General features: G+C 42.4%; 1 protein-coding gene across 3 annotated transcripts in view; it reads left to right on the top strand.

The window, feature by feature from the left end:
- The window catches only part of ARHGEF7 (Rho guanine nucleotide exchange factor 7), a 151,310-nt gene extending 127,609 nt beyond the window's left edge, over positions 1–23,701 (top strand). For 2 of the 3 annotated variants that reach the window (XM_066237619.1, XM_066237620.1), the window contains 5 exons: positions 2,165–2,258; positions 7,330–7,419; positions 19,265–19,364; positions 19,729–19,783; positions 20,928–23,701. In XM_066237619.1, coding sequence (XP_066093716.1) covers positions 2,165–2,258; positions 7,330–7,419; positions 19,265–19,364; positions 19,729–19,783; positions 20,928–21,050 — 462 coding nt within the window. In that variant the 3' untranslated portion in view covers positions 21,051–23,701. Of the gene's footprint in view, positions 1–2,164; positions 2,259–7,329; positions 7,420–10,644; positions 10,822–19,264; positions 19,365–19,728; positions 19,784–20,927 lie in introns of all 3 variants that reach the window. The other variant, XM_066237621.1, reaches the window with a different exon arrangement.
- Positions 23,702–25,577: the final 1,876 nt, after the last annotated feature.

Raw genomic sequence — 25,577 nt, 5'->3', positions numbered from 1 at the left:
TGTTCATGTAAGAATATGGTTATGAGTGTGAGAATGCATATGGTTATCACGAATGTGCATGTTTATTGTGTGAGCATGTGAACATGGTTATCGGACTATAGAAATGATCCCTGCAAGTATAGTCTTTGAACATGGTTATCATGAGTGAGTGTTCTGGTTGTGGTCATCATGAGTATGAGCATGGTGCAGCACTGTTGCCTGGTATGAGTCTCGACATCTAGTGAAGGGCCGAATTTGCTGAAGAATCTTGAGCAGACCCTTCCTTCATCCTTGCTAGCAGTCCTAAGTGTTTTAAGACACCTAGAAAAATACTACATAAATTATAATCAGTTCTTTACATTCTTTGTTCTTAACAAATTTTATTTTTTTATGATACATATTTTGCTGGGGGTCATATGCCCAAGTCAGAAATTTCTTTATCGTAACAGTTAAGAATGTTGATACTCTGTTACCTGGTTTAGTGTTTACAGATAGCACAGGCGAGCACTGGTGGAGTTTGCATTACCAGGGAGGAAGATTGAGGTAAAAGTGTTCAGCACAGGAACAGCAAGGCAAGGGAAAGTGTGTGGCAGTGACCGTGAGCATCTGCTTTTGGCTAGCTGGCTACAGTTGCTTTCCTGGACCTCATGCTAGAGAAAAGGTTTCACACACTGATTATTGTACAGTATTACTGAGCACCTCAGAATACTTAGTGAAAAGTCATCTTAAGAGTATGGCAAGAATGGAGCAGCCAGCTTTGCTGCTGGGTCCAGGTGTTGGGCACGATGTGTGTAGATTTGTGCCCTCTGCACATGTGTTGCCTTGTACATTGCCAGTAGTCTCATCAGTATTTACTTTGAATTATTTAGAAGCCAGAGAACACATGCTGTGTTATTTGTGAACAAATTTCTGCTGCATTTCTTTTCATTTATATGTTTAAGTGAGAGGAGAGGAGATAGACCATCTCCCACATGAGCGCTGACTGGGATCCACCCAGCAACTCCCCTCTGGGGCCAATGCTCAGATCAGCTGAGTTATCCTCAGCTCCTGGAGCCGATGCTCAGACCAACTAAGCTGTCCTCAGCGCCCGGGGCCAATGCTTGAACCAGTCGAACCACTGGCTGCGAGAGGGAAAGAAAGAAGGGGGAGAGGGAGGCATAGAGAAACAGATGGTCACTTCTCATGTGTGCCCTGACTGGGGATTGAACCCAGGTTTTCTGTACACTGGGCTGACGTTCTGTCCACTAAGCCAACCAGCTGGGGCCACTCTGCCGATTTCTAAAAGATTTTTAAATATTTATTTTTACAAAAGATATTTTGAAGAGATATCTTTAAAAATCAGGGTTTGTTCTCTATGTGCTTTTATTCTGATTCATCCCATAGCACATGTCACCTTCTGAGTCTTGGTTTCTTATTGTGAGATTCACAACTGGTTTATGTAATTTATATGATGCAGAATTAATGCTTTTTGATATCAATATTTAATACATGCTTGGCATTTGAAAACCTTGTTCTCTCCGTTGGTCTTTCTCCTGCTCTCAGTTTTTCATCTTCTGCACAGTTTTTAGAAGTTGTGTTACAGAGGTTAGGGGGAGACTGTTACATTGTGAACATAGCTCTGAATTAGCGTGATACTTCTGCCAGAAGCCAGTGCCTTGTCTTCTCTCTGCATCAGCGCCCAAGGCCTGTGGGCTGAGCTGTCTTACTCCCTTTTCTTCTCTCTCAAGCTTCAGACATTTTCCTAAAGGAATGGTTCTTCACTTACCTTTCCTTTAAAAATAACGTTAGTTTCCTCATCTCTTCCTAGTTAGCTGCGGCAGATGGGTCTGCTCCAGAATTAGCAGCACGTGTGGAGCTCGGCGCACGCACCGCCAGCTGCCCTCTCTCTCCTCCAGAAGCTGCCAGCCTCCCGGCAAGCTGGCAGCACCTCTGTGTGTGTTGTGACAGTGCTGATGGATCCAAGTAACGAGAGGTTTTTATCAGAGTCGTTGCCCTGTTCCTGATTTTAAATCAGTGCTCAACAGCTGGCAGAGAAAAGTCCAAGTATGGGAAAAGTAGGAAACTCGTAACAGTGAATGTCTGTAGCGCTTTAATATTTCACACCTGCACAGCGATTCTTACTGTATGTCAGTAAAAATGACTGCCTTTGGGAACTGTCAGCATTTTTTTTCTCGTTTTCACTTAGGATCTTAGTAAGAGTCCCAAGACCATGAAAAAGCTGCTCCCTAAGCGTAAACCTGAGCGGAAGCCTTCGGATGAAGAGTTTGCACTGAGGAAAAGTGAGTTACTTGTGCATGAAGACATGGTCTGCCTCAGGCACAGCACAGCATCCTGGGATGGGGAGAGTCAGGGTCGGAGCCTGGTGTCACTTCTGAAGGACACTGAGCAGCAATAGCAACAATCCAATTCAGTGTAGACTCTCAGAACAAGAGAGATACACTGGTGATGGAGCATGCCTGTGGTTTTCCCCGTGGTGGGACTGGTGGCTCTCTCTTGGCCTCTGTGTCTATCACTTCCTCTGGGACCACCTGCCCTTCCTGTCCCCTTTGCCCTGTGGTCTCCACATGTCAGAGCTGCATCTGCACGCTGGTCTATATCACTGTAGGGCTCGTTTTTCCCAGCCCTGTGTGCTCAGACACGCTTCATGCTCAAATGTAAGCTTGTGAAATGTCAGGCACGGTATCGAATTCAGCTCTGGATTCCTCAGCCTCACACGTAGGACATCTTCAGTGGATAGCATGTGAATGTCGAGAGCTTCAGCACATGCCTGCCCACTTCTTCCCAGGGCCTAGCCTGTTTCCCAGTGTGACAGGCAGGAAGGCCCCCGTGAGCAGATGGCTGTGGGCTGTCTGGTGCTGCGGGAGAACCTTGACGGGGAGGTGGCCTGGCCTGGTAGGAGCCGCAGGGAAGCTGTGGGGTCTCTCTGAAAGGCCCCGCCTCTGGCCCTGCTCAGCCTGCCCACCTCTGTACCTCTTGTTCCCCATGTGCCCCATGATTTGTAACAGGCCTTTCTGACTTTCTGGAGCATTGCTCCTCATTTTTGCCATACCCATTTGGGACCCTTCATCCAAGGAGAGATGGTTTTAGAACACACAGCTGACATCACCCAGAGGAAGGGGCAGTGGCTGAGCGTGAGCCTGGAGGGCCGGCCGCCTGCACTCGAGCCTGCTCTGCCGCTAGTCATGTTCGGAGGACATTCTTGTCCTTAGAACGGGTGTAGTAATACTCCGGGAGAAGTAGTGCAGTACCGGCCCACAGGCTGCTGTGAAAATGAGTGCTCTCGCTGCCCTGACACCTGGCGTACGCTGCAGCGGGCGGGCAGTGTGTATTGTGCCATCGTGGTGGTCACTCTCCTCAGGTTTTGGCAATGTAGAGCAGAGCCTCAGTCCCGGACAGCTAAAGAAGTGATGAGGCATTCCAGGGACGAATGTCAGGCCTGGAATTGAGCAGCTGGTCCACACATACTAGCTGTGCCTGGGGAGTGTTGTGTGGCTCTCTTCATCAGCAGGCATGTTTTGAGCCCCTTCTGTGTGAAGGGCCCTGTGCTGGGCATTGGGACAGGCAGCACAGGAAGTACCATTCCCTTGACATTGTTTCAGTGCCTCTGTGTGCCAGGTGCGCAGCAGTCAGCAAAGAAACACCGTCCTCTTGGTGCTGTGCTTCAGTAGAAAGGCACCACGGGAGAACGAATAGGCAGTGGATAGCATGATGGTGTGAAGAGCAGGGGAGCGGGGTGCAGGGGCCGTTTTAAATAGGGTGCTTGGGGAGGCTGAATAAGCACCCTGAAGGGCTGAGGAAGCCAGCCAAGCAGCTGTCTCGCCAGGGCTCTCCAGGCACTGGCTCCAGAGCCCCTAAGCCAGGAAATCCTTGGTGTATTCAAGAGACAGGACACTAAGGAGCCCCTGCCCTGGGGTTTAGGTGTGTGTGTGTGTGTGAGGGGGGGGGTGACAGGGAGATAGTGAGATGGTTTCCAGAATTGCTTTGAGTGAATTTGCAGCCGCAGTCCAGTTGTGAACAGAGGCCTTGATGGGACTTGGGTTTTAATAGGACCCCTGATCCCTGTGTTGAGAACAGACAGGGAATCAATAAATCAGACAAAACTAAGAGCTATATGATTTTACACATAGTAGGATATAAAACTGAGAGGGTGAAATAAGTAAATCAGAGGACAGACGGGCAGAGGCGGGAACAGGGAGATCGGATAGGAGATGGCGCAGTCGTCCAGAGAGGAGGACATGATGGTGCCTGGCCAAGGTGGTGACAGTGACAAGTGAAATGTAGGTGGAGTTCAGGTTTCTTTAGAGATGGGGCCTCTAATAGTGGTTCTCTACTGGGGATGACTTTGCACCCCAGGGGACATTTAGTAATGTCTAGAGCAGCGGTTCTCAACCTGTGGGTCGCGACCCTGGCGGGGGTCGAAGGACCAAAACACAGGGGTTGCCTAAAGCCATCGGAAACACATATTTTATTTAAAAATGTATTGTATAATAAATATGTATTTTCCGATGGCTTTAGGCGACCTGTGTTTTGGTCCTTCGACCCCCGCCAGGGTCGTGACCCACAGGTTGAGAACTGCTGGTCTAGAGATAGCTTTGGTGTCACAACTGGATGAGGTCGCTGCTGGCATCGGGCAGGCAGTTAGGGGTTCTGCTACACACTCAGTCTACAGCAGTGGTCCCTAACCTTTTTTGGGCCACGGACCGGTCTAATGTCAAAATATTTTCACGGACCAAAATATTTTAGGGTAGGACAGATAAATGTATCACGTTACCGAGACAAGCATCAAGAGTGAGTCTTAGATGGATGTAACAGAGGGAATCTGGTTATTTTTAAAACATAAAACATTGTTCAGACTTAAATATAAATAAAACGGAAATAATGTAAGTTATTTATTCTTTCTCTGCGGACCGGTACCAAATGGCCCATGGACTGGTATTGGTCCGTGGCCCGGGGGTTGGGGACCACTGCTCTACAATACAGCACATAAGACAGCCCCACAGCAAAGAATTTTAGCAGGTCCTGAAATAACATCGTTTTATTATAACATTGATAACTCTTATTTAAATCAATTAGCATATGGTGAAATTGGTTTAATTATACCTCATTTCGATTAAAGTTGCAGAGCCAATGGATGACGTTAAGTGAGGACTTACTGTATCTGATCCAAAATGTCAGTCGTGCCATCCACGGTTGAGAAACACAGGTCCGTGGGATGTGCTGTTGGATTGGACTTGGTGTGTGAGAGCGAGGCTGTTGGCCTCTGGGACTGTGATAGGGCAGAGTTAACAGAGCCCAAGGGAAGTCAGGGCTGGTGGTGAGAATCTCAGAGTTGTTCTCTGTGCTTTGATGGTTTCCTCAAGCTGTGAGACTGAACAGACAGAGAAGAGAGAGAGTCTGAGTCTTAAGAGATGCGATAGGTGAGGGATCAGGAGGTAATAACAAAACCAAGGGTTTTTTGTGAGTTGGAGGAGAAACTTGATCTGTGTAGATATCTGTGTAACTAGTGCCTGTGCATAGCAAGTACTGTACTTAGTAAACCTGACTGCTTTAAAGTCACTGTCATTTGTAAGTTATTTCAACCTCTGTTACATTCAAAATCCTAGAAGTTTTTCTAGTTTGTAGAACAGTCTGTGCCACGTGGAAAATGTGTACTGTCCTCTTGTCAGTGTGCCTTCCGCCTTCCCAAAGAAGCCAGTGCCCTTTCTGGATTATCATGCTTTCTTGGCACTGAGGATGATGCTGCTGTACTTACCCACGTCTGAGAATAATAATTCAGTTACATCAGCTGGACAGATCATTTTCATGTTGACCACGATGGAATGGCCTGCCCCTGGAAGATACCTTGCAAAATGTCTTGAAATTAAACTAGTTAAATGTCATCTTTTTTACTCCTAAGAGAAGAGCATATCATAGAGCTTATTATAGAAAACTTGTTAAATGATTGGTTCCAATGAGTGAAATTTAAATCAGTTTCTTAATTGCTTTTAACTATTGGTACTGAAGTTTATTTTCAGTAGGGAATATTTGGCTTGCCTTTTTATATCAATTTTGCTATTATAAAATGATGTTGAGGCTTGTTGTGCAACTTATAAATATTTCAGCCTTCCATTCTTTCCACTTTTCTTTTTTTTTTTTTTTTTTACAGAGTCAGAGAAAGGGACAGACAGGGACAGACAGACAGGAACGGAGAGATGAGAAGCATCAATCATTAGTTTTTTGTTGTGCATTGCGACACCTTAGCTGTTCATTGATTGCTTTCCCCTATGTGCCTTGACCACGGGCCTTCAGCAGACTTAGTAACTCCTTGCTCGAGCCAGAGTCCTTGGGTCCAAGCTGGTGAGCTTTTGCTCAAGCCAGATGAGCCTGCGCTCAAGCTGGCAACCTCGGGGTCTCGAACCTGGGTCCTCCACATCCTAGTCCGACACTCTATCCACTGCGCCACCACCTGGTCAGGCTCTTTCCACATTTTTATTATCAGTAGGTGAGCCTTTTAAAATATACACCCACGTAATATCTTAGAAAATGTAGAAAATAAAGGAAAACAAACCAAAGGATCATATGAAGTATGCTGGGTGTGAGGCTCCGTGGCTGGGGCTGATACAATTAGATGCTGTTAGTCTGAAAGTTTCAGTTCTCTGTGCCTGAGATCTCTGAGAGTGAAGCCAGTGTCTGAAATAATCCATAGATTAAAGAAGAGCTCTGAAATGATACTTTCAAGCTTTAGATTGTGCTTTATAAATTTCTTAGGTGAAATCTCAAGTAGGAATTTGTGGGTCAGAAGAAACACTCTTTTAAAGCCTCTCTGGAGGGTTTGCCTGTCTTCATTTCTGCCAGCTGTGGGTGGGGGAAGGCCTTTCTTCCTGCTGTCTGAGTCAACATGGAGAGCTGGCAGGCTTTTTCATTCTTGTCACTCTGGCATGTGAAAACCTGATGCTTTGTTTTAATTTTCACTACTTAGTGCGATTGAATGTCATTTGTTACTGACTATATTCTTGTGTGAATTGCTTGTTTCTAGTTCTTGCCCTTTTTTCAATTTTGGGATGTGGGATAGTTTTTCTTACGGATTAGTAAGATAATGTTTATGTATTTACAGTATTAACCGTTTTTCATATATGTTGCAGACAAAAAATACTTTTAGGAAACAAAATCCTTTTGAATGTAATTATTTTGTAAATATTGGAAAACAGTTATCTGACAGAATCAAAAGAGGTATTGTCTTGATTGTCATCATTTTGTTTGAGTGGATCCCTTCTCATTCCTTTACTTAATAGTACTAGTTATTTTTAGATTATGACGTGTTGTACTTGTCACTTATAGTTTGCTCCTGACATGTCTTGTATCTCTCGACAGGTACCGCGGCTTTGGAAGAAGATGCACAGATTCTGAAAGTCATCGAAGCTTACTGCACAAGCGCCAAAACACGGCAAACACTCAATTCAAGTAAGTTTTACAGTAATGTACCGGGAATTGTGGTGGTTCGTTTTGTTTAAAATCACAATCGCAAGGAAACTGCACTGCAGGGGCCTGTGAACGGCTCCTCGCGTGCTGCCTGAGCAGTCCTTAGTGACAGACAGATGATATATGGCCAGCCAGGTGCTGACCGGCTTGAGCCTGACATCCCTGAGTCATTGAAAAAGGTCTGAGAGGTCAGTAGAATAACTGACTTCTAGGGCAGGTTCCACTGGGAACCTTTTAAGTATAAAGTGCTGCTGGGATTCATAAAGCTTTCTTTTGTGTAAAGAGGAAGTATTTAGACATCTATCAGAAGACTCTCATTCAGTTCAGTTATTTAAGCTATGTATTGAAACTTGGTGGTGGGCTTTTATTTATTAGTTTCTTGGAATTGTTATTAAAATATAAACCTAGAGCAAGGCTTCTTTTAGTCCACTTTCTTTTTTAAATGATTGTATTTAAAAATTTTTTGGATAGTAGATGCCAGTAAGTTTATTAGTATATTTCAGCACCACTGAATTTACCTGCACATTATGTTTAATGTCTTAAATGAAAGTCTTAATCTATTGTGAGAACAGTAAAGAGGGGCTCTTTCTTTTTTTTTTTTTTTTACACTTTCATAGCATTTGAGAGTGGAGTGCAGCACGGTGGGGCAAATAGAGTAGAGCATGTGGTTTATTCAGAAAAAAAGGGGGCCAAATTTATCCTTTGCTGGTTCTGAAGCCACAGGCATCACAGGGTGTCCTTTTGTATTATTGTTTCTTAGGTGGACTTCTCCCCTGCCTCCCCACCCAGAACTGGATGGTTTATATATTGCTTCTGGCATCAAAACTGGTTTCTGTTGAATTTTGTATTTTTGGTTCCCATTCCACCCTGACATTTGGCAGATCACTTATCTCACCTTTATTTTCATTGCCAGAGTATGGTGATTGCAATCAGTGTTCTGTCCTGTTTTTAAACTAATGATGAAAGAAAGAAAAGGGAAAAGGAATTTCAGCTGCTTTAGCTTTTGTTAAAGGTGAATATAGGACTAACAGGATTAAACCCAAGTGGCACCTGCAGATAACCTACCAGTTTTCTTGTGGCCAGTATGTTACATATCCCACCTGTAACATTAAGACTTTTAGTCCATACTCTCACTGGTGAAAATGCCTTTCATGGTGACTAGTCAGTAGCGAAGGAGAGAAATGGAGAGGCCTGAATGTGGAGTGCACATTCATAAAAGCAAGCAGTGACTCGTAAATATATGTAGATTATTATCCTTTAAGATATTACATTCAGTTCTATGTATTTGATAAGAGATTGTGCTTTAAGTAATAGGCTATAAAATGTGGCCATAGTTTTTTTGGGTTTTGAATTTGAGATATTAAACAATTACTCATTTCAACTTCGATTATTTGAAATAAAATTTAACCTGGTAGTCTCAGGTGAATAGATCAAGTACTGTAATAGGAGCTTTATATGTTTTTGTGCAAGCTGCATTTCTTCATCCAGGAGACTGCCCTGTGATGTGCCTGTGACCTTGCTTCTTCTGGCTGCCTGAAAGAAATGGCCTGTAGTGTATGCAGATCTTTTCTTACCATGTTGTCTTTACTATGTGTTTCCATTTCTCCTGTGCAAGAAAAGCATTGGACAATACACTGATTTTTTTCCACTGTTTATTTTTATTGATTTTAGAGAGAGGAAGGGCAAGACGACAGACAGGAACACTGATCTGTTCCTGTATGTGCCCTGACCAGGGATTGAACCAGTAACCTGTGCTTCAGGATGATATTTTCACCAACTGAGCTCTCCAGCCAGGGCTATATTGATTTTTATTAGTATGAGCTAACCTTCTGGGGCCCTCATTTTTACAATCATATATGGCCTTCAACCAAACATTTTAAAGATTAGGTCAGATAAGGGAAATGGGTCCTTTGTGCTTGAAAGGTGATATCCTTAATACATTTGGAAATGGGATCAGAGCAAAAGCAGGTCTTTTCATATTAAATGTTTAATGAAGACAGGCTCAGTATACATTTAGATGCCAATAAGACTGTATAAACCAAACATCTTTCATATTTATTTTTATGTCAAGGAAATAATAACCTTCGTAGAGTATGGGGATTTAGTTGAATGAATCCAAACTGGTCCACTGCTTGTTCTTGTTATAGGCTTGGAATGGAATTAACTTTGATCAGAAGCAAGAACAGGATGGGAACAGTGGTTGCTCTCTGTGCCATTCTCCATCACAGAGGCACCCCCTGGTTCCCACTGAGTGTGTCTTTCCAGCATCCTTTGCCCTGGCCCATTTCAGCCTGCATGCCTCACGCACAGCCGTCTGCCCAGTGTTGTTGCTCACGGATGCCAACCATTCATGGGCTTATTTCTGTTCTCCCATTTTGTGCCCACTCCTTTCTGTTGTCCTCCTTTTAACAAAGTGGCATTACCAGTTCATGTCTCTCTTCCTGCAAGTAAAAGGGTCTGCATCAGGGTTGGTAACATTTGAACAGACATGGCTTCCCACTTTATCCATATCCACTGGCTGAGTGCTCTAAGGAGTGGAGATGTGGGGTGACGGGAAAGGGGCAATGAGAGGGCAGTGGACCCTATTTAATCCCTTTCTCCATTCTGAAATTTTTACAGTGGTTATAGTTTGGTAAGGTAAGTTTTAGACCCCCATCATTAAGATGACTTCTGGTGATCTGTAGTCTGACAAAGAGATAGCTGAAGAAGTAAGTCAAAAATCCTTTGAAACTATTTTGCATTCAGTATCCACTTAATGAATAGGAAACAGTTTTTAATTAAACACATAAATGGTTCCTCTTATGAATAAAGGTTAATAGAATGTAGTATAGAATTAATTGGTTACTTGTTAAATGTCTATAGAATCATTTGTGGACATGGGTTTAATTTGAAAAAGATTTAATTGAGTAATAATAATATTTTTTAAAAGGAACAATTTGGAAACAATACTATGTTTTAGGTTTATTTAAACAATAATTGATCTGGTTTTATTCTAAGGGTTGTGCTAACTTTGTTATTAAAACCCAGCCATATATAAGGAGAAATGAACATTGTTGCCATTTTTTAACAATATTTTCTCTTTTCCTTCTCTTCCCATCACCTTTTGCTTTTGTTTTCATGTTTTTGGTTGTGGCTCTTCCTGTCCGTCCTCCTCCTCATCCCACCTTTGCCTGTCACACCTGTCACTCCATTCCACCCCCGTCTTAGCATGGCAAGGCACTGACCTGATGCATAATCACGTCTTGGCTGATGATGACCAATCAAGTCTAGACTCCTTGGGTCGTCGCAGTAGCCTTTCTCGTTTGGAGCCTTCAGACCTCTCGGAAGACTCTGACTATGACAGTATATGGACAGCCCATAGTTACAGAATGGGTTCTACATCTCGTAAGAGCTGTTGCTCATATATCTCTCACCAGAACTAATGCACTTCTGAGCTTTCTTAACAAATGCTTGTTGTATCGCAGCCTGCTTTTCTTAGATGTTTTCTTGCTGTTCCTTGTCTCTTTTATGTGATATTTTAACAACTTTTGAGAGCGTTTCTGATATTTTCCCATTGTACTTTTGGAGGCTTAATTGCCAGTTCAAGCATCCATTTGAAGTTACTGACGGTTGAAGGAGATGGTAAATTCACACAGCCTATACCTAAGGGTTCTTTTCTCAATGGGTAGTGGTGGTTTTGTAGCCCCAAATGGTTTGTTTTTTTTATTCTCAGTGTAGCAACTGTCTCATTTCTTTTTGGATACAGCTGTATGAGCACTTTTATATTTTATACTGAAACCATACAGGTTTGTGATCTAAGTGCCAGTAACGTGGAGGAGACTCTGGCCTTATATATAGGAGTCTAAATTTTTTATGCATAATGGACACTGATCAAGTAGCTGTGGAGAGAGAAAAAGAAAAAAGCATGCAGCAAACGTACTGTGAGCTCAGTTCTGACAGCCATGTTCTGAGGACTCCTCAGGGCGCTTGTGACCATGAAGAACCATGTGCTGCTGTGGGCTTTGGGTCTCGGCAGGGGCACGGAAGGCTTGTCTGCGCCCTCACAGCTCTGTGCTTGTCAGTGTGCCACATATGGTCTTATCCGTGCTCCCCGCTTGCCCTCGGGGTGCGAGTTTTCCTCTCCAAAGACCAAATTACTGTCAGAGCTCAGACACTGTCATTATCACACCAAACTTTCCTTAATTGGAGTAATTTCTCTTAAATGGCACTTAACAAGCCTGTACTACTCTACTGAAGGTTTAAAGCCCAAACTCTGAAGCATTCCGCCTCTGAAAGTGTAGACTAGATTGCTTTCAGAGACAGGCATTTGGTATTCTTCAAAACATGAGTGCTTTGGCTTCGTTCACAGCCTGGCTTCACCCTGACATCCATACTTACACTGCCTGTGATGGACACATTGTGTGTTTTCAGCAACCAGCTACAGTGAAACTCCATTACAGCAACCCTGTCCCATGTCACCTCATTCTTGATTGTAATGGGGATATCTGAGTCTATTGAGGACTTAACTGAGTTACTGTGTAACTCAGGAAATCTCAGATTGGGGCAGACTCTCCTACTTCCCTGGGATTTGTTGTAAAGAGATTTCACTGGCCTCCCTCAAGACTAATTTCTGCTTCAAAAAGAACTGAATGTGACATGTTGCATTCAGTTGTAGCATCCAAATTCATATCTCGTCATTGCTAGAAGGGAACAACTGTGTTCTCTCCCATGCATGTTATATTTGGTGTTAAAATGGAACCTTAAGGTTGTATTTTAAGTATTCATTGAAACCAGCTTCAGAAGACAAGATGCCATAATAAACTGGGAATAACATTTTTTCCTTTCTTCAGGGTGGCTGTAATTCCAGGTGGCTGTGAATTCTTTCTTCCCTCACCATATCCCCTTTGCCAAACCCATGTATTCAGTGTTCTGATCTCGTTTGCACAGAGACAACTCTGATGTGCTATGTCATTGTTTCCTGGGAGCTGGGTCCTGTTGCTCGCAAGCCCAGAGGTGCTAGTGAACTCCCGGCAGTAGCATATTGCTTAGAAAGTCAGACAGCTTCAGTACTGCATGCGATGAGGTCATTAGGAAAACCGATAATTCCAAATAGCTGTCTGTTTCCAAGCATATGCCATCTGGAGATTTCATATTTTTATATTAGTATAAATAAGAAAGTTGAGGAGCAGTCTTTTAAAAGTAGAGAGCCCAGTATTAACCCACAGTAGAGATGGGGTTTATATATGTTCAGCCAAATAACAAATGGAATTTTTGAAGAACTAGAACTACTACAAAGTTCATATGCTTACTCAATACCACACCAAGACTTTGGAAGCAGTTTCGTTTTATGTTATGTAGAGTAGTCACCTTTTCTGAGATTAATAGAACATCTTTTTGTTTGCATTGAGATAATAATGGTGCATTGGCTTTGTTGCCTCTGCCATGCCTTAGTAAACTGGGTTGCCTATGTCATGTGCTATATGCCACAGCTTTGAAGTACAGTTGCTGCACTCTGATTTTTCTTTAACACTAAATATCATTTGGGTTGTCTTAATGAGACACTTTTAATTCCTAGACGCCAAAGTTTTGACACTTTCCCATTATTCCTTCTTGTACCAGTTAAAGCCATTTTGATGACGATTTTTGTTGATGCTAAGATGACTGCACAATAACAACCTGGCTTTTTGTCTGTTTGGATTTGTTTTGGCTGTCTGGCACCATTAGCTCTTGTGACCTGGTTGGAAGTATTAGTGCCACAGGCCTGCAAACAGTTCTTGTGTGGCAGTGGTGATAAGGCGTCCAAAGGGCCGTGTTTCTACTTCTGTGGAACTTTAGTCATGCTGAAATAGTATTTTATGTTTATACAATTCTGTAATATCTATGTGTACAGTTAGTATTATAATGAAAAGATGAAGAATCTGAACTAGAAGGTAGGCTTAAGCCATTACCAACCCCTTTGCAAATGGCCTAAATGGTGTTCCCATTGAAGTAACACTTGCCACAAGTATATAAGCTATATTGTGTTTTGCATAAAATTGCCAAAACACAGTAATGTGTGTATAGTGGTATAAGACCTGGAAAACATTTATTTATTGTGCTTTTTATCTGTGAATGGGAAAGCCTTTTTTAGTGGGTAACTGCCATTTGAAGACTCAGTTGGATGTATACCTGAATGTTGCATTGTATTGTACAGTATCATATTATTGTTTGTGGTTGCATATGGCAATGAAGTGTTTGTTTTATAAAAAAAAAAAAGACATCTGTTATGTACAGTTGAAATAAATTTTGCATTTGCTAGCCTGTGGCTTTTAATATTTGTTACGTGGGGGGGGGGGGGAATAGCCTAGTTTGCAGTGTAATGTGATTGGCTGTTCTGAACGCTGTCTTCTGAAGGAAGGCCAGCAGCAGAGCACTTCCTGTCTGCGATGAGCAGGCTTGCACTTTCTTAGGTTAAGTACGTTCTGAACATGACAAGGTCACACTCCTCGTACATTTTTATATCATCTATTTTCCTCTAATTTTTTTTAAAACAAGTTTTCAATCACTGGGAAGTTTGTCTTCAGAAGGAAGCATTCTTGCTTTTGGGGGGGGGGTTGCATAAATAGAAAAGGAGCCCAACTTTAATAGCTTTTTATTTAGGCTCAGGTCAGTTTTTATTTTTGTTTTTATTTTTGTAAAGTGCATGCCCAGTTTACTAGGAAAAGCAAAATGAAAGGGAAGAAGTACTGTGTTAGCATGGGGCTGGGACAGGGTGTGATGATGGACCGTGCAAGCCATGCTCTAAAGAGAATCCTCACATTTTCTTTTCCTAAGAAAAGTAAATTAGAAGCTTACAGCCATAAAAAATAAAGGGCCCTTTGGAGAGGTTATTAAGTAGTATTTTTTTCTTAAGTGAGTGGAGGGGAGATAGAGAAACAAACTCTCGCATGTGCCCTGATCGGGATCCACCCAGCAACCTGTCTGGTGTCAGTGCTCAAATCAGTTGAGCTGTCCTTAGTGCCTGAGGCTGACACTTGGAACATCCAGATCAATTGTGCCACTGGCCACCGGAGGGGAAAAGGAAGAGGGAGGGGAAAAGAAGCAGATGGTCGCTTCTCAAGTGTGCCCTGACCAGGGATGGAACCTGGGACATCTCTGCATGCCGGGTCATCACTGTTCACTGAGCCAGCCGGCCAGGGCTTAAGTAGATTTTTAAAAGTATAATATTTTGCTTCATTCTGAAAGTTATTTCAATTTTAGTGGAGTATAAGTAGATGCATATATTAGAAAGATTATGAAATTAAGAAGTAAGTTTTGCTACAAATGTACTAGACCACTGGCCAGGTAGGCAGATGTTCTTTTCTGATAAACTTGTTCCTAGGTTTTGCTGAGACAGTTCACTCATGAGTACAAACACACCGTGTGTATGCCATGGATTTGACAGTCATTGTCAGATCAGGCACCGAAATGGTGTTCTAGCAACCAAGCTAATCATGCCCTAGGGCTTACTCTTGCTGCCTGGACAAGTCATCTGTCTATAAAATGGAAATGTTCAATCAATCAATGTTTCTCAAATTACAGTCCATAGTTGGGGGGGGGGGGGATCTGCGTGTTCTGGGGGCAAGGTTATAAGCTCTGGGGATCTGTGACAGTTTTAGGGGGCAGCTTTCTAAGCATGTCTTAGCTTCAGGATCACATGTCTAAGTGAGTCCCCCCAGGGGCCCTAGTGCCTGATGTCTCTCCAACTTGTGGTGCAGAGTGACTCCTGCTGGTGATGGTGTGGAACTGTCATTGCCTGTGTCAGCAGCCATTGTGTCTAGAACATGTTTTGGGGAGTCTTCAAGTTTAGGAAATGCTGGATTGGTGCTAAGTATAAATAGTTTCTTTATATTTACCTCCGTGTTGAAAAACAACGAACCCAACCAGCATTTGTATATGTGTATTTATAGACAGGATCTTGGGCTAGTCTGACACTTTTCAGATTGTTACCCAGAAAACCTCAAAATGTTCATGTGGATGCTGAAGTAGAAGAGTTCAGCACTCAGATGAATTTAGGAATGCTGCATTAAATTTCAACGGTTATTTTTACTGAAAACCTTAAAAATGCTACATATGCACTGTGCATCTTGAAGAAGTGGCTGAAGCATTCAGCGTTTTCCATAACGGTGTGTGGCCGAAGCCCATTATCTCCTGTAAAACACAGATTCGGGGAAACAGATCTTGAGTGTGCTGGAACCATCATGAACCTGTTCGTCTGTGTCTCTGACCTTTTAGAGGGTTTTCAATAAAGCAATAGAACATTTTTGGTATTTCTGCTGTTAAATTATTTTTCTAACCTAAGTAATTAGGGGAAAACATGCTCTGGATACCTCTGAAAATACTTTAGTAATCTTTGAGGTAACTTGTTAAACCTGTTTACTTTCTAAAATTTTGTTCTTAAAGAGTAAACTTATTTTAAACCTGGCTGGAGAATATTTCCTTATTGTTTTGTTGAAAGACTAACATTTTTTCAGTTACTTTAGAAAAATATGTTGTATTGAAAGTAGGCAGATCATTAGTATTCTATGTATTTCTGTGAAGGAAATAAATATTCTTTAACAAGCCTCTTGGCTCAACATCAGATCCATAAACGGCAATTTTTACATTGGCACATTTCAGGAATCAAGCAGTTTAGTACATCTGTCTGTAGTATTCTCCAGCTTAACATTTCTATAATATATTGTTAAATTCTTGTGTGCTTCAAGTGTATGTAAAAATAAGAACCGTGTCGTGCATGCGCAACTGTTGTACCAGTTCTCATAGCTTTTAGTTTCTCTTAGTATGTTACATAATGAGATTTAAGGCTTTTATAAAACTTTATGAATTCATCTGGTAAAAGATATCTATAAAATGTCATTTTTAAGTTAATCCTAAGAGCAGCTCTTCAGAGACGGTTAGTTTTGTTCTTCTATTTTACCAATGATAGAATTTCGGCTCAGTAGTTAAATGAGAGGCCTGAGTTGGCTGAAGAGGCCCATAGACGGGATGTGAGGGTGAGTTCGGGTGGCCCCAGCTCCCCTGCTGGAGCCGCCCGCTGTCTGACCCTCTTTACAAAGTAGACATCCTTTGTGATTCTGTTATGTTATTTGAACATTTTAATGCTGGAAATACAATGTAAATAGGTTGCCTAGAAAGAGAAGATGCAAAAATAACTGAAATGCATAGAATTTAATATTTCCTCAAGTGCTTTTATATAAAAACATTTTCAACCTCTTGTTTCATTAATCCAGTTGAAAGAATGTTGTATTACAAACTGAATGTGAGAGATACACAACTGATTACTTTTTTTGATTTGACTGGAACACAGTCAACAACTGTTTGGTCTCAAAGTTGGAAAAATTATGAGCCACCTAAATTGTCTGATGTCATCAGTCTGCTTGTCTTCACAGTGCAAATTAAATTTGTCTACATATGTGAATCTTTATGAATCCTTTCCTCTTTTTCTAGAAAACAGCACATGAATTAACTTCTTTATAAAAATGTGGGTAACATTTGCATTTGTATTAGAAGTATAGGATTTCCTCGACCTTCAGAATTTTTAAGCTGGCTCTTATCCCCGTACTTTCGCAGTAATTTGTTTCACGTACCAGTTTCCTTCTGAAGCAGTATTTCCCCAAGTAGCCCAGATGTCCCAGCAGCATTTTCCATTAACCAGGAAAGGCCTGGAAGAAGACACGCCCACAGCCTCTCATGGCGCTGTGGCACCTGGAGCAGGCAGTGCCTCATAGAGGCAGATTATTGTCAGTGTAACAGTGTCTTTAAAGAAGTGGTCCTTTTTGGGACCCTGTCTTGAAGGACCTTACCCTCTGTCTAAAAAGTAATTCCCTGGCTGTGCAGGTCACTGTATGAAAGGGTAGAATGTGGCCTTAAGGAAAGGTATAAGCAAAGTAGCTCCTCCTCTGCTCAACAGCAACAGGGTCCGCTGGCCCAGGATTTGCAGCATGGAGTGAACACAAAAACACTAGCAGAGGGTTGTCCTGTACAGATATATTCTGGTACTGGCTCATTGAGGCTTGTGACAAAATTCTAAGTACTGCATTTAATTATAATAGTAAAATTATTCTCATTCACATAAAGGCCCTTTTTATTGGTGTAAAAAATGTATGTATAGAAAGAAGTTTGTGCTCTGTAACATAGAATAGTACTTGCTAACCCAGAGCTTAGTTTTTTTATACCTGAGATAACAGAGGAGGAGGTCAGCATCTTCATTTTGTTCTGTTCTGGATAGTTATGGTTTCCCCGCATGCTTGTATTTGGTACCTGTCCAAGTCTGTGAGAATGGGACAGAGAAAGTGTTGCAGATGTTCAGAAGGCAGCAGGGAGGGACTTGGCCCAGGCCCCGTGTCCTGTTCCCTTGCTGTGCTGCCGGGGGAACGATAGAGGTACTCTCTGGACGTCAGTCATGTTTTATGAGCCCTCTTCTCATCAAGCTTTGATAGTAATTGATAACCTTGTTCCATTCAGAGGAGTAAAAGCTTAGAAGACAACACAGGTGAAACTGTTCTTTAAAATCAAACTGTTAAAACATGGGTGTTATGCTGAACGTTCCCATGATACAAAGATATATAATAAGTGCCATCCTATAGTTTGATGAACTTTTAGGAAGGCAAATTAAAGATAAACCAGGAAAAACAAGATCAAGCAAGTTGAGCCACCATCTTTCTAATTAATATATATTAAACGTTAAGTGTATTTTTTAATGGAGAAATAGATCACTTCCCAAGTGATTGAGTTCTCTGGTAGGCTATATCCTTCCTCAAATTTGCATCTGATGTAATTTTTAAAAAATATAAGTGATATATGGTATAGTGTTACATAACCTTTAATATTTAAGAGGAGATGATTTTATTGTATCCTCAAATAAGATTTCATTCTCTCTTCTCACTTTTAAAATAAATATTTGGGTTTCTCAATTAATTTCTAAAGTATCTATTTTGTGGCAGACATTTATTGAGACATTGTCCTAGGCCAGTGGTCGGCAAACCATGGCTTTGCAAGCCACACGCGGTTCTTTGGCCCCTTGAGTGTGGGCGCAAAGGCCAGCTTAGGAGTGTCCTAATTGAGTTAATAACAATGTGCTTATATAGTTAAAGTTTTAAAAATTTGGCTCTCAAAAGAAATTTCAATCATTGTACTGTTGATATTTGTCTCTGTTCACTAATAAGTTTGCCGACCACTGTTAGGCAATTTATTGGTCTGGGAGTTGATTAAATGGCATAAACATCTGACGTTGTGAACAGTTTACTTCCATTTGGAAAAAAACAGGTTTATATTCCAGGGAATATAGAATAAAGTTTTTATAAAAGAACCAGGGGATAAATTTCACTTTTTCTAAACCATGTGCCATAATATCTTTACCTGTCACTATAGAGTTAAATGTTTGATTGCTAGTTGTTTTTTATTTATAAGGTTTCAGGGTATATGAACTACATAGTCGGACACGCCTGGAACAATGTGGCTCAAAGTTTGTTTGATTGGAGTATTCCAATATACTCAGAGCACTGTGGTTGGAACTTTTAATTTACTGCTTGTGGAAAAATTCAAGGTTTAATAGATCCACAATTAGATTTAGAAACTAAAGCTTAATGAATTAGGAAAAGGCTGTTTCCTTTCCTCTGTAACACTTTAGGCAGGAAAGAGACTGGCTTCATAGACGGAGACAGAGAAAACTGGTAGAAGTTGCCCCTTCCTAGTTTACCTAGAAAGTAATTTTTTACTGCATAATCCCTGGAATTTAATATTAATATTAAATAGTGTTGTATAGTTAAATTCTTTTTCGTTTTGCTGTGGTATTTATCTGTGGGTTTTGTTTTTCTTTTAATGATGATAGGTTCACGTAAAGAGTCCGCTCCACAAGTTTTGCTTCCAGAAGAAGAAAAAATTATAGTTGAAGAAACTAAAAGCAATGGTCAGACAGTGATAGAAGAAAAGTAAGATGTATTCCAGTATTTTAAAGCAGGCATGTGGGCGTGTGCGGAGGTGGGGCATTGTGTGTGGGGCGGAGGGGGTGGGGAGAGGGGAGGAGGAGAGCGCTGGGGTCAGAAAAATTCCGGGAGGCCTGCGAAGCTGCTGCTCCGGGTCCTCATGGGTTGGAGCTAACGTTGCCTAGGCTCTGACTTCCCGCAGAAAGAAGTTGGCTGTTCTGAGGTATATATGAATTTAGATGTTCAGTGAGCGGGCCAGAGCATCCCTGTTTATTCCACCTGGTTGTGTCCTGGTTCCTGGTGAAGTGCTTTTCTGTGTCTTCTTCATTTCTCGTCCCTGTTCAGGTATTCATTCCATTTTCTATTCTAGGAGTCTTGTTGATACTGTCTATGCATTGAAGGATGAAGTCCAAGAATTAAGACAGGTGAGTCATAATCAGTTTCTTAATTTTTTTTATGGGGGAAAAGAGGAATACATTATATTGAAAATGAAGCTGCTTTTCTATAAGCAGAGTAATATAGAAAGGTGATCCTACCTTTCAGAATTCCAGCCTATCAAATCATTGGTCTTCTGTAAATGTGGTAGACCAGGAAATGAATCTTTAAGACTTGATTAAATTCTGTCTCTTAAGGATACTGTTTTTGACATCAAAAACCATCTTAAATTCTGTTGAACAATAATTTAAAATATCTAAAATTCCATCTAGTTAAAAGTTTTATTAAGTATCTGCTATGACTGTTCTCTGCCACTTTCTGTTATAACACAGTGGCTGTTGTTCTCGAAAAACCCAAACAAGAAGTCAACTTGATAAAGTATATTTTGTGTATATATATTATTTGTACAGATGACTTTAGGCTTCAAGGAGGGAGTGGTGAGTGCTGCCCCTAAGCCGGGAGGTTGAAGGGGGCCGAGGAGAAGCAGGAGCACAGCGTGGCCTGCGTGGGACCCGTGCTCAGAGCTGCTCCCCTCAGCTGTCGCGGCAGTGTCCGGGGCAGCGTCCACGGCAGTGTCCGGGGCAGCGTCCGTGTACTTTCCTTTTCCTGAGGGGCCTCTGGGTTTGTGCTTCCCCCTTGACAGTGGGCTGCATCTTTGTGCGCCTGTCTTCTCCATGCAGAGGAATGAATGGGGCAGACTGTACAGAAGGAGGTGCTTACTCATTCACTTGTGTGTTCATTCAGCTGCTGGTACTGCCATTCTTACATAACTCTGTAAGACCTTTACAAATGGGAAAAGGGTCAATGTGATGCAAGTTCTTCCTCTTGCTGTTTTCAACCATTTTCTTATGGGATGTCATACAGAGAGTCTCCCCTTTAGTAGTTGGAACTAAATTGTAAGAGACATTAGGACTACTTTTCCATCTGTGATTGGTCTCGGCTCCCAGGAGCAACTGCAGTAAGGAGCCCCAGTTGTCTATTTAGACATTTAGGCAGTCTGTTGAATATACCTGTGGCTACAGTATAGGGCGATTCCTGCCCAGGTTTCGATCAGCAAGGCTCCCAAGTCTCCTGGGGGAAAAAATTCCTCTCTCGGGCCACACACAGTGAATATCCTGTCTGCTTCTTTTATAGGATAACAAGAAGATGAAGAAGTCTCTGGAGGAGGAACAGAGAGCACGCAAAGACCTGGAGAAGCTGGTGAGGAAGGTTCTAAAGAACATGAATGACCCTGCTTGGGACGAGACTAACCTCTAAGGAACGTCCTTGGTTCTTTCTTGAAGACCAGTTACGAGACCAAGCTGGGAGCCCCACGATCTCAGCTGGTGTGACATTTGGGACCACAGGACGGGGCAGCGGGGCTGATGGAAGTCGTCTTGCTTTCTGAACATACAGAAGCTGGAGTTCATGCAAATAGAAACAGTCACATTGTTCCTGACGAATCCAAACATGAGGCATAGACTGAGGGCGAACTTCATTAATCTAAACTCTGGTAACATCTCAATTACCTCATTTTGCAATAAGTGCAGTGACTGACTACCAATCCTGGTCTTTTGGGCTTTTACTGAATATATATAAATATTATATATACATGTTTCTTGTAAATACCCCATTTTGAATGCATATCCGTGATCGTTATGTCTGGGCTGATGCCCGTGCTAGAACTTCCTTCCCACTAACCTTGCTGGCCCCGTGCACTAGAAGTCGTGTTAGTGCACGCATGGAAAGCAGCGACGCAGAGGACGCCCGGATGGCTTCTGGTAGATGCCTGACTGGTCTCCACCACCATAGTCTTCACAGTGCTCTAAAAATACTTCCCACTTTGGTATGCCTAACTAATTTAACCTTATTTATAGCTGCAAAGACACTTTAATGCCATTTGAAAGTCTCCTGTTGAAGCAGTATTGCAGTCACTGACGTGCGTGACTCCGAGTGCCGCGATCTGGCTGACTGAGGGAGAGTCTGGGCCTCAGCCGTGAACCCGAGGAAATCCCACCCGTGCCACGTGTCCAGCCACAGGTGCGCCCTCTGGTCTGCTTTGTGTGAATCCTATGATCATCAGAGTGTATTCACTGCACTTGGAGAGACCACACAGACTTCTGTATGTAGGCTAGTTTGATAACTCGACACAGTGCACTGTTTTGTCTTCTTGCAAAAGAGAAAGCTTCGCTAGGACCTGTAAATACAACGTATTATTATTACGTGTCACTGCGGCCAGTGAGGAAGAGGCAAGGCGATGCTGTGAGCTGACTCTGCGGGCAGGCTGTCTCGGTCAGGCCCGCGAGACCCGACTGCTGTTGAACCGTCAGGGCGCAGCAAGCAGTACTGCGGCGCTCACTGCGAAAGAAGCGTTTCCCTCTTCTGGCAAAATAAAGCAATATCCTACTTAAATGCCACCTAAGCAATGAAAGTCCATTTCCTCCCTGTGTCCAAACTGCAGAGGAGATGGACGAGGGAACCAGTCCTGACCCTGGCTCTGCTGACCTCGGGGCCAGGGGCTCTAGATGCCTCAGCAGCCCCTGGGCAGCAGGCTGGCCTTGGGACCCAGGGTGTTTGTCCTTCTGTCTTGGAAATAGGTTCACAGTGTTACAGGAACTGGGCTTTCCATTTTCCTCTTCTAAAGAGGTTGTTCTAAAGGGAGGTGACATCTTCATAGAACAAGTGTTATATCTTTAAAGCAGAATTGTAACACTGTGCATTAGAGACTTCTCAGAAATACCCATTTAACATCAGATGTGACTTTTTCATGATTTGAGATCTATTTATTGGTCAAGTGACCCTTTTTTAATTGCATCAGAATCTTCTGATGCCTATGAACTGGGCAACTTTGAAACTAGTTGGTTTTCTGGTTGTCCATTGTTCTTGTTCTTTGCCCTTGTTAATTAGTCCCTGTGCCCACCCATCTCCCACTGAAGGGTGTTCACGTGAGCTGGCCTCCTGGCTACAAGCTCAGTAGGTGTGTCTAGGGCCCAGCACTGACCTGTCTACACTTGACCTTTCAACTAGAATTGCCAACTTCCTTTACAACTTCTTACATTTGTTCATTAGTGCTAGGACTAGAAAAGATTGGGTTTTTTTGTTTTGTTTTGTAAGCCCTATTTTTACAGTAGCATTATTTTTGGTGATGCATAAGACATTGCAGAGAACAACAATTAAATTTGAGTGTACTGAATTTGCTGTCTTAAGCAAATTTTAACTCAGGAACAGCATTTATCACCTGATCTCTCCACCAGTTTGTGACGAGCGATGTTGCCGTCAGCATCCTGGACGGGTCTCTTACAGAACCTGCCTTAACTGTTGATTACAGCGACAAGTGAAAACTTGTGTTTTCACTGTCCCTTACCCTGATGGGGTGACGTTTGAGATGCCTGTGTAATGCATTACCTTTTCTTCCCATGGATCCAATATTTTACTGAGCTTTTTAGGGAGCAGAGAAAATGCATCTGAGGGCAATTCCTTCTACAAACTTGCCCTATAAACAGACTGTGATTTTTCTGCACGTGACCTTCTGAGGGGTTGAAAGTTGATGAGAACGGTAGAAAGGGACGTTGTTTACCCTAAGGGTTACTTCTCTGCTCTCACCTTTCATGGACGAGGAGACGAAGCCATTCCTATCCTGAGATGTGAAGCACTTTCATTTCCACACAATGCTGAGATGTGGCGTCGGAAGCTCGCTCCATTGTGCTTTGTGGGGTGTATCTGTCCGCGTGCACCAGGGCGCCTGGGCGTTGAAACCTTCTGGCTTTGTGTGGACTCCCTGATGTCCCTCACTTCATTTCTCCTGGACACACAGTCTCCTTTTACAGCAGTGGGGACACTTCACGCAAATGCCACAGACTGTCCTGGCATTGACTACTCATGCTACATTGTTGTAATTATTAAACTGATTATTTTTCTTATGTTACAAATATGTCACTTTATTTTTCACAATGTGTTTATGTGTTGCCTTTATGCTTTGACTTTTATATTTTTTAAAATTCTGGGTTGAATTTTGATATTGGAAAATGCTTGTCTCTGAAATCTAGGGTTTGGGAATATTTGAAGAAACAAGATTAGAAAATGGAATTGATACTGTTAGGTATGGCCTCCACTTCGTCTGCTGTTGCAGAATAACGACCTTCAGCCCGAAGATGCTCAGCAAACCATGCTGTGGGGTGAATAAGGGAAAGCATGTTTCAAGATTTCTTTGGGGCCCTTACACGAAAGTCATGACAACAGGGCGTTGCTTTTCTGTTTCAGGCCTTGCCCTTTTGGGCACTCACTCCAGGCAGGGTTTCCCATCCAGGTACAGGGGCTGGAAAATAGGAGTCAGGGAGGAAAACAAGCCTCAAGTTAAACAGCCACACTGGGAGTGTGTAGAAATGTCTTCCCTCAGAATTTCTACCCTTCGGCCTCTAGGGTGTGAGCCCATAGCAAAGGTATCTCTCACTATGGTTTTCTATCAGATAACTTAGAACTACTATTCTGCCATCTTTGCACCAGATTTTGGGGAAACCAAAAGCCAGTCTTTCTTGATGCTGTTATAATTTGCAGCTGTGTGGTTTTCACATTTTCACAGTCCTCTAATGTTCCCTCTGATCCTCAGGAAGGCAGGCAGGTCCTCAGAGGTAGTGAGGACAGATGTCCTGGCCACGTCCACAGCCATGAATGATGGAGCCTCTCAGTCAAGAGACTGGGACCAGGGAGCCTGAAGCTGGAAGCCTGGTGCCCCTCCTGGACGTGGAGTGAGGGGAATCTCTGGAAGGGGGCTTGCTGAGGACAAGACGAGGTAGCCAGGATGTCCATGCACCTGGCTCAACTCACAGCCACTCAGGTGGAGTGAATAGGCTGGGGGCGGGGAGGCCTGGCCTCCCAAGAACCCAAATACAGCTGGTGTCCAAAGTTTAGAGTAGTTCCATTTCCAGCTAAAATGACTAGGCATTCAAAAATCATTTGTGTTGAATTGCATTGTGAATAGAATGTGTGGTGCATTAGACACCCTAATTTGAATTGTTCATCTTATGGGGCAGTTTAGGCATTTATTTTTCTTGCTTTATACACAGGGTATAAAGTAAAAAACAAGTTTTTCTCTCCCAATCCTTCTTCCTCTCTAAAGTAACCAATGTGACGTGTCTTATGTATTCTTTTGGGCAAATGCAAATCTATGTATTTGTGTGTACAGTTTTGTTTCCCACAAGTGAGCTCATACTAAAATGCCTTTTATAAAAAATAAAACCCATGTAGGAAATACTACATCAAAGAGCAAACATTAATTCCAGACATATTAAAGACTTACATAGGGAAAACAAAACTTGTAAATTTTAGAAGAAAATACAGAATGTTTATGATCTTTTGCTAGGATCATCTTGTGTTTTTAACATATCTTAGCTCTTTTTCCACTTAGGCATATATGGGTTGACCCATTGTTTTGACAGCTACATAAATACTCAGTTGACTGAATGGATTACAGTTTATTTTTGGTCACTTAATAGGTACTTGGCAGGGGTGGATCATTTCAGAAGTGCCCCACTGACTGCTGTGTGACTGTGAGTGGCTACGATTAACTTCGAGAACTGGTTTGTGCACTTTTTAGATTTTGATAGAGTTTGCCAAATTCCTAGATGTTTTAGAATTGACATCATTGACAATTTTACATGTAACAGTTAAAAAAAAAATCACGGTAATAAATGGTGTCTGAAACCTTTGCTTCAGTTGCGACTCTGTAATGAACATGCCATTGGGAGAGAAGGCTGTGGTAGCATACTCCCCCGTCTGTCTCCACAGTATGTGTTTTGTTCCCAGTCT

The sequence above is a fragment of the Saccopteryx bilineata genome, chromosome 6 (genome assembly GCF_036850765.1).
Source record: "Saccopteryx bilineata isolate mSacBil1 chromosome 6, mSacBil1_pri_phased_curated, whole genome shotgun sequence".
NCBI classification, from domain to species: Eukaryota; Metazoa; Chordata; class Mammalia; order Chiroptera; family Emballonuridae; genus Saccopteryx; species Saccopteryx bilineata.
This window is presented reverse-complemented; position numbering and strand designations above follow the sequence as displayed.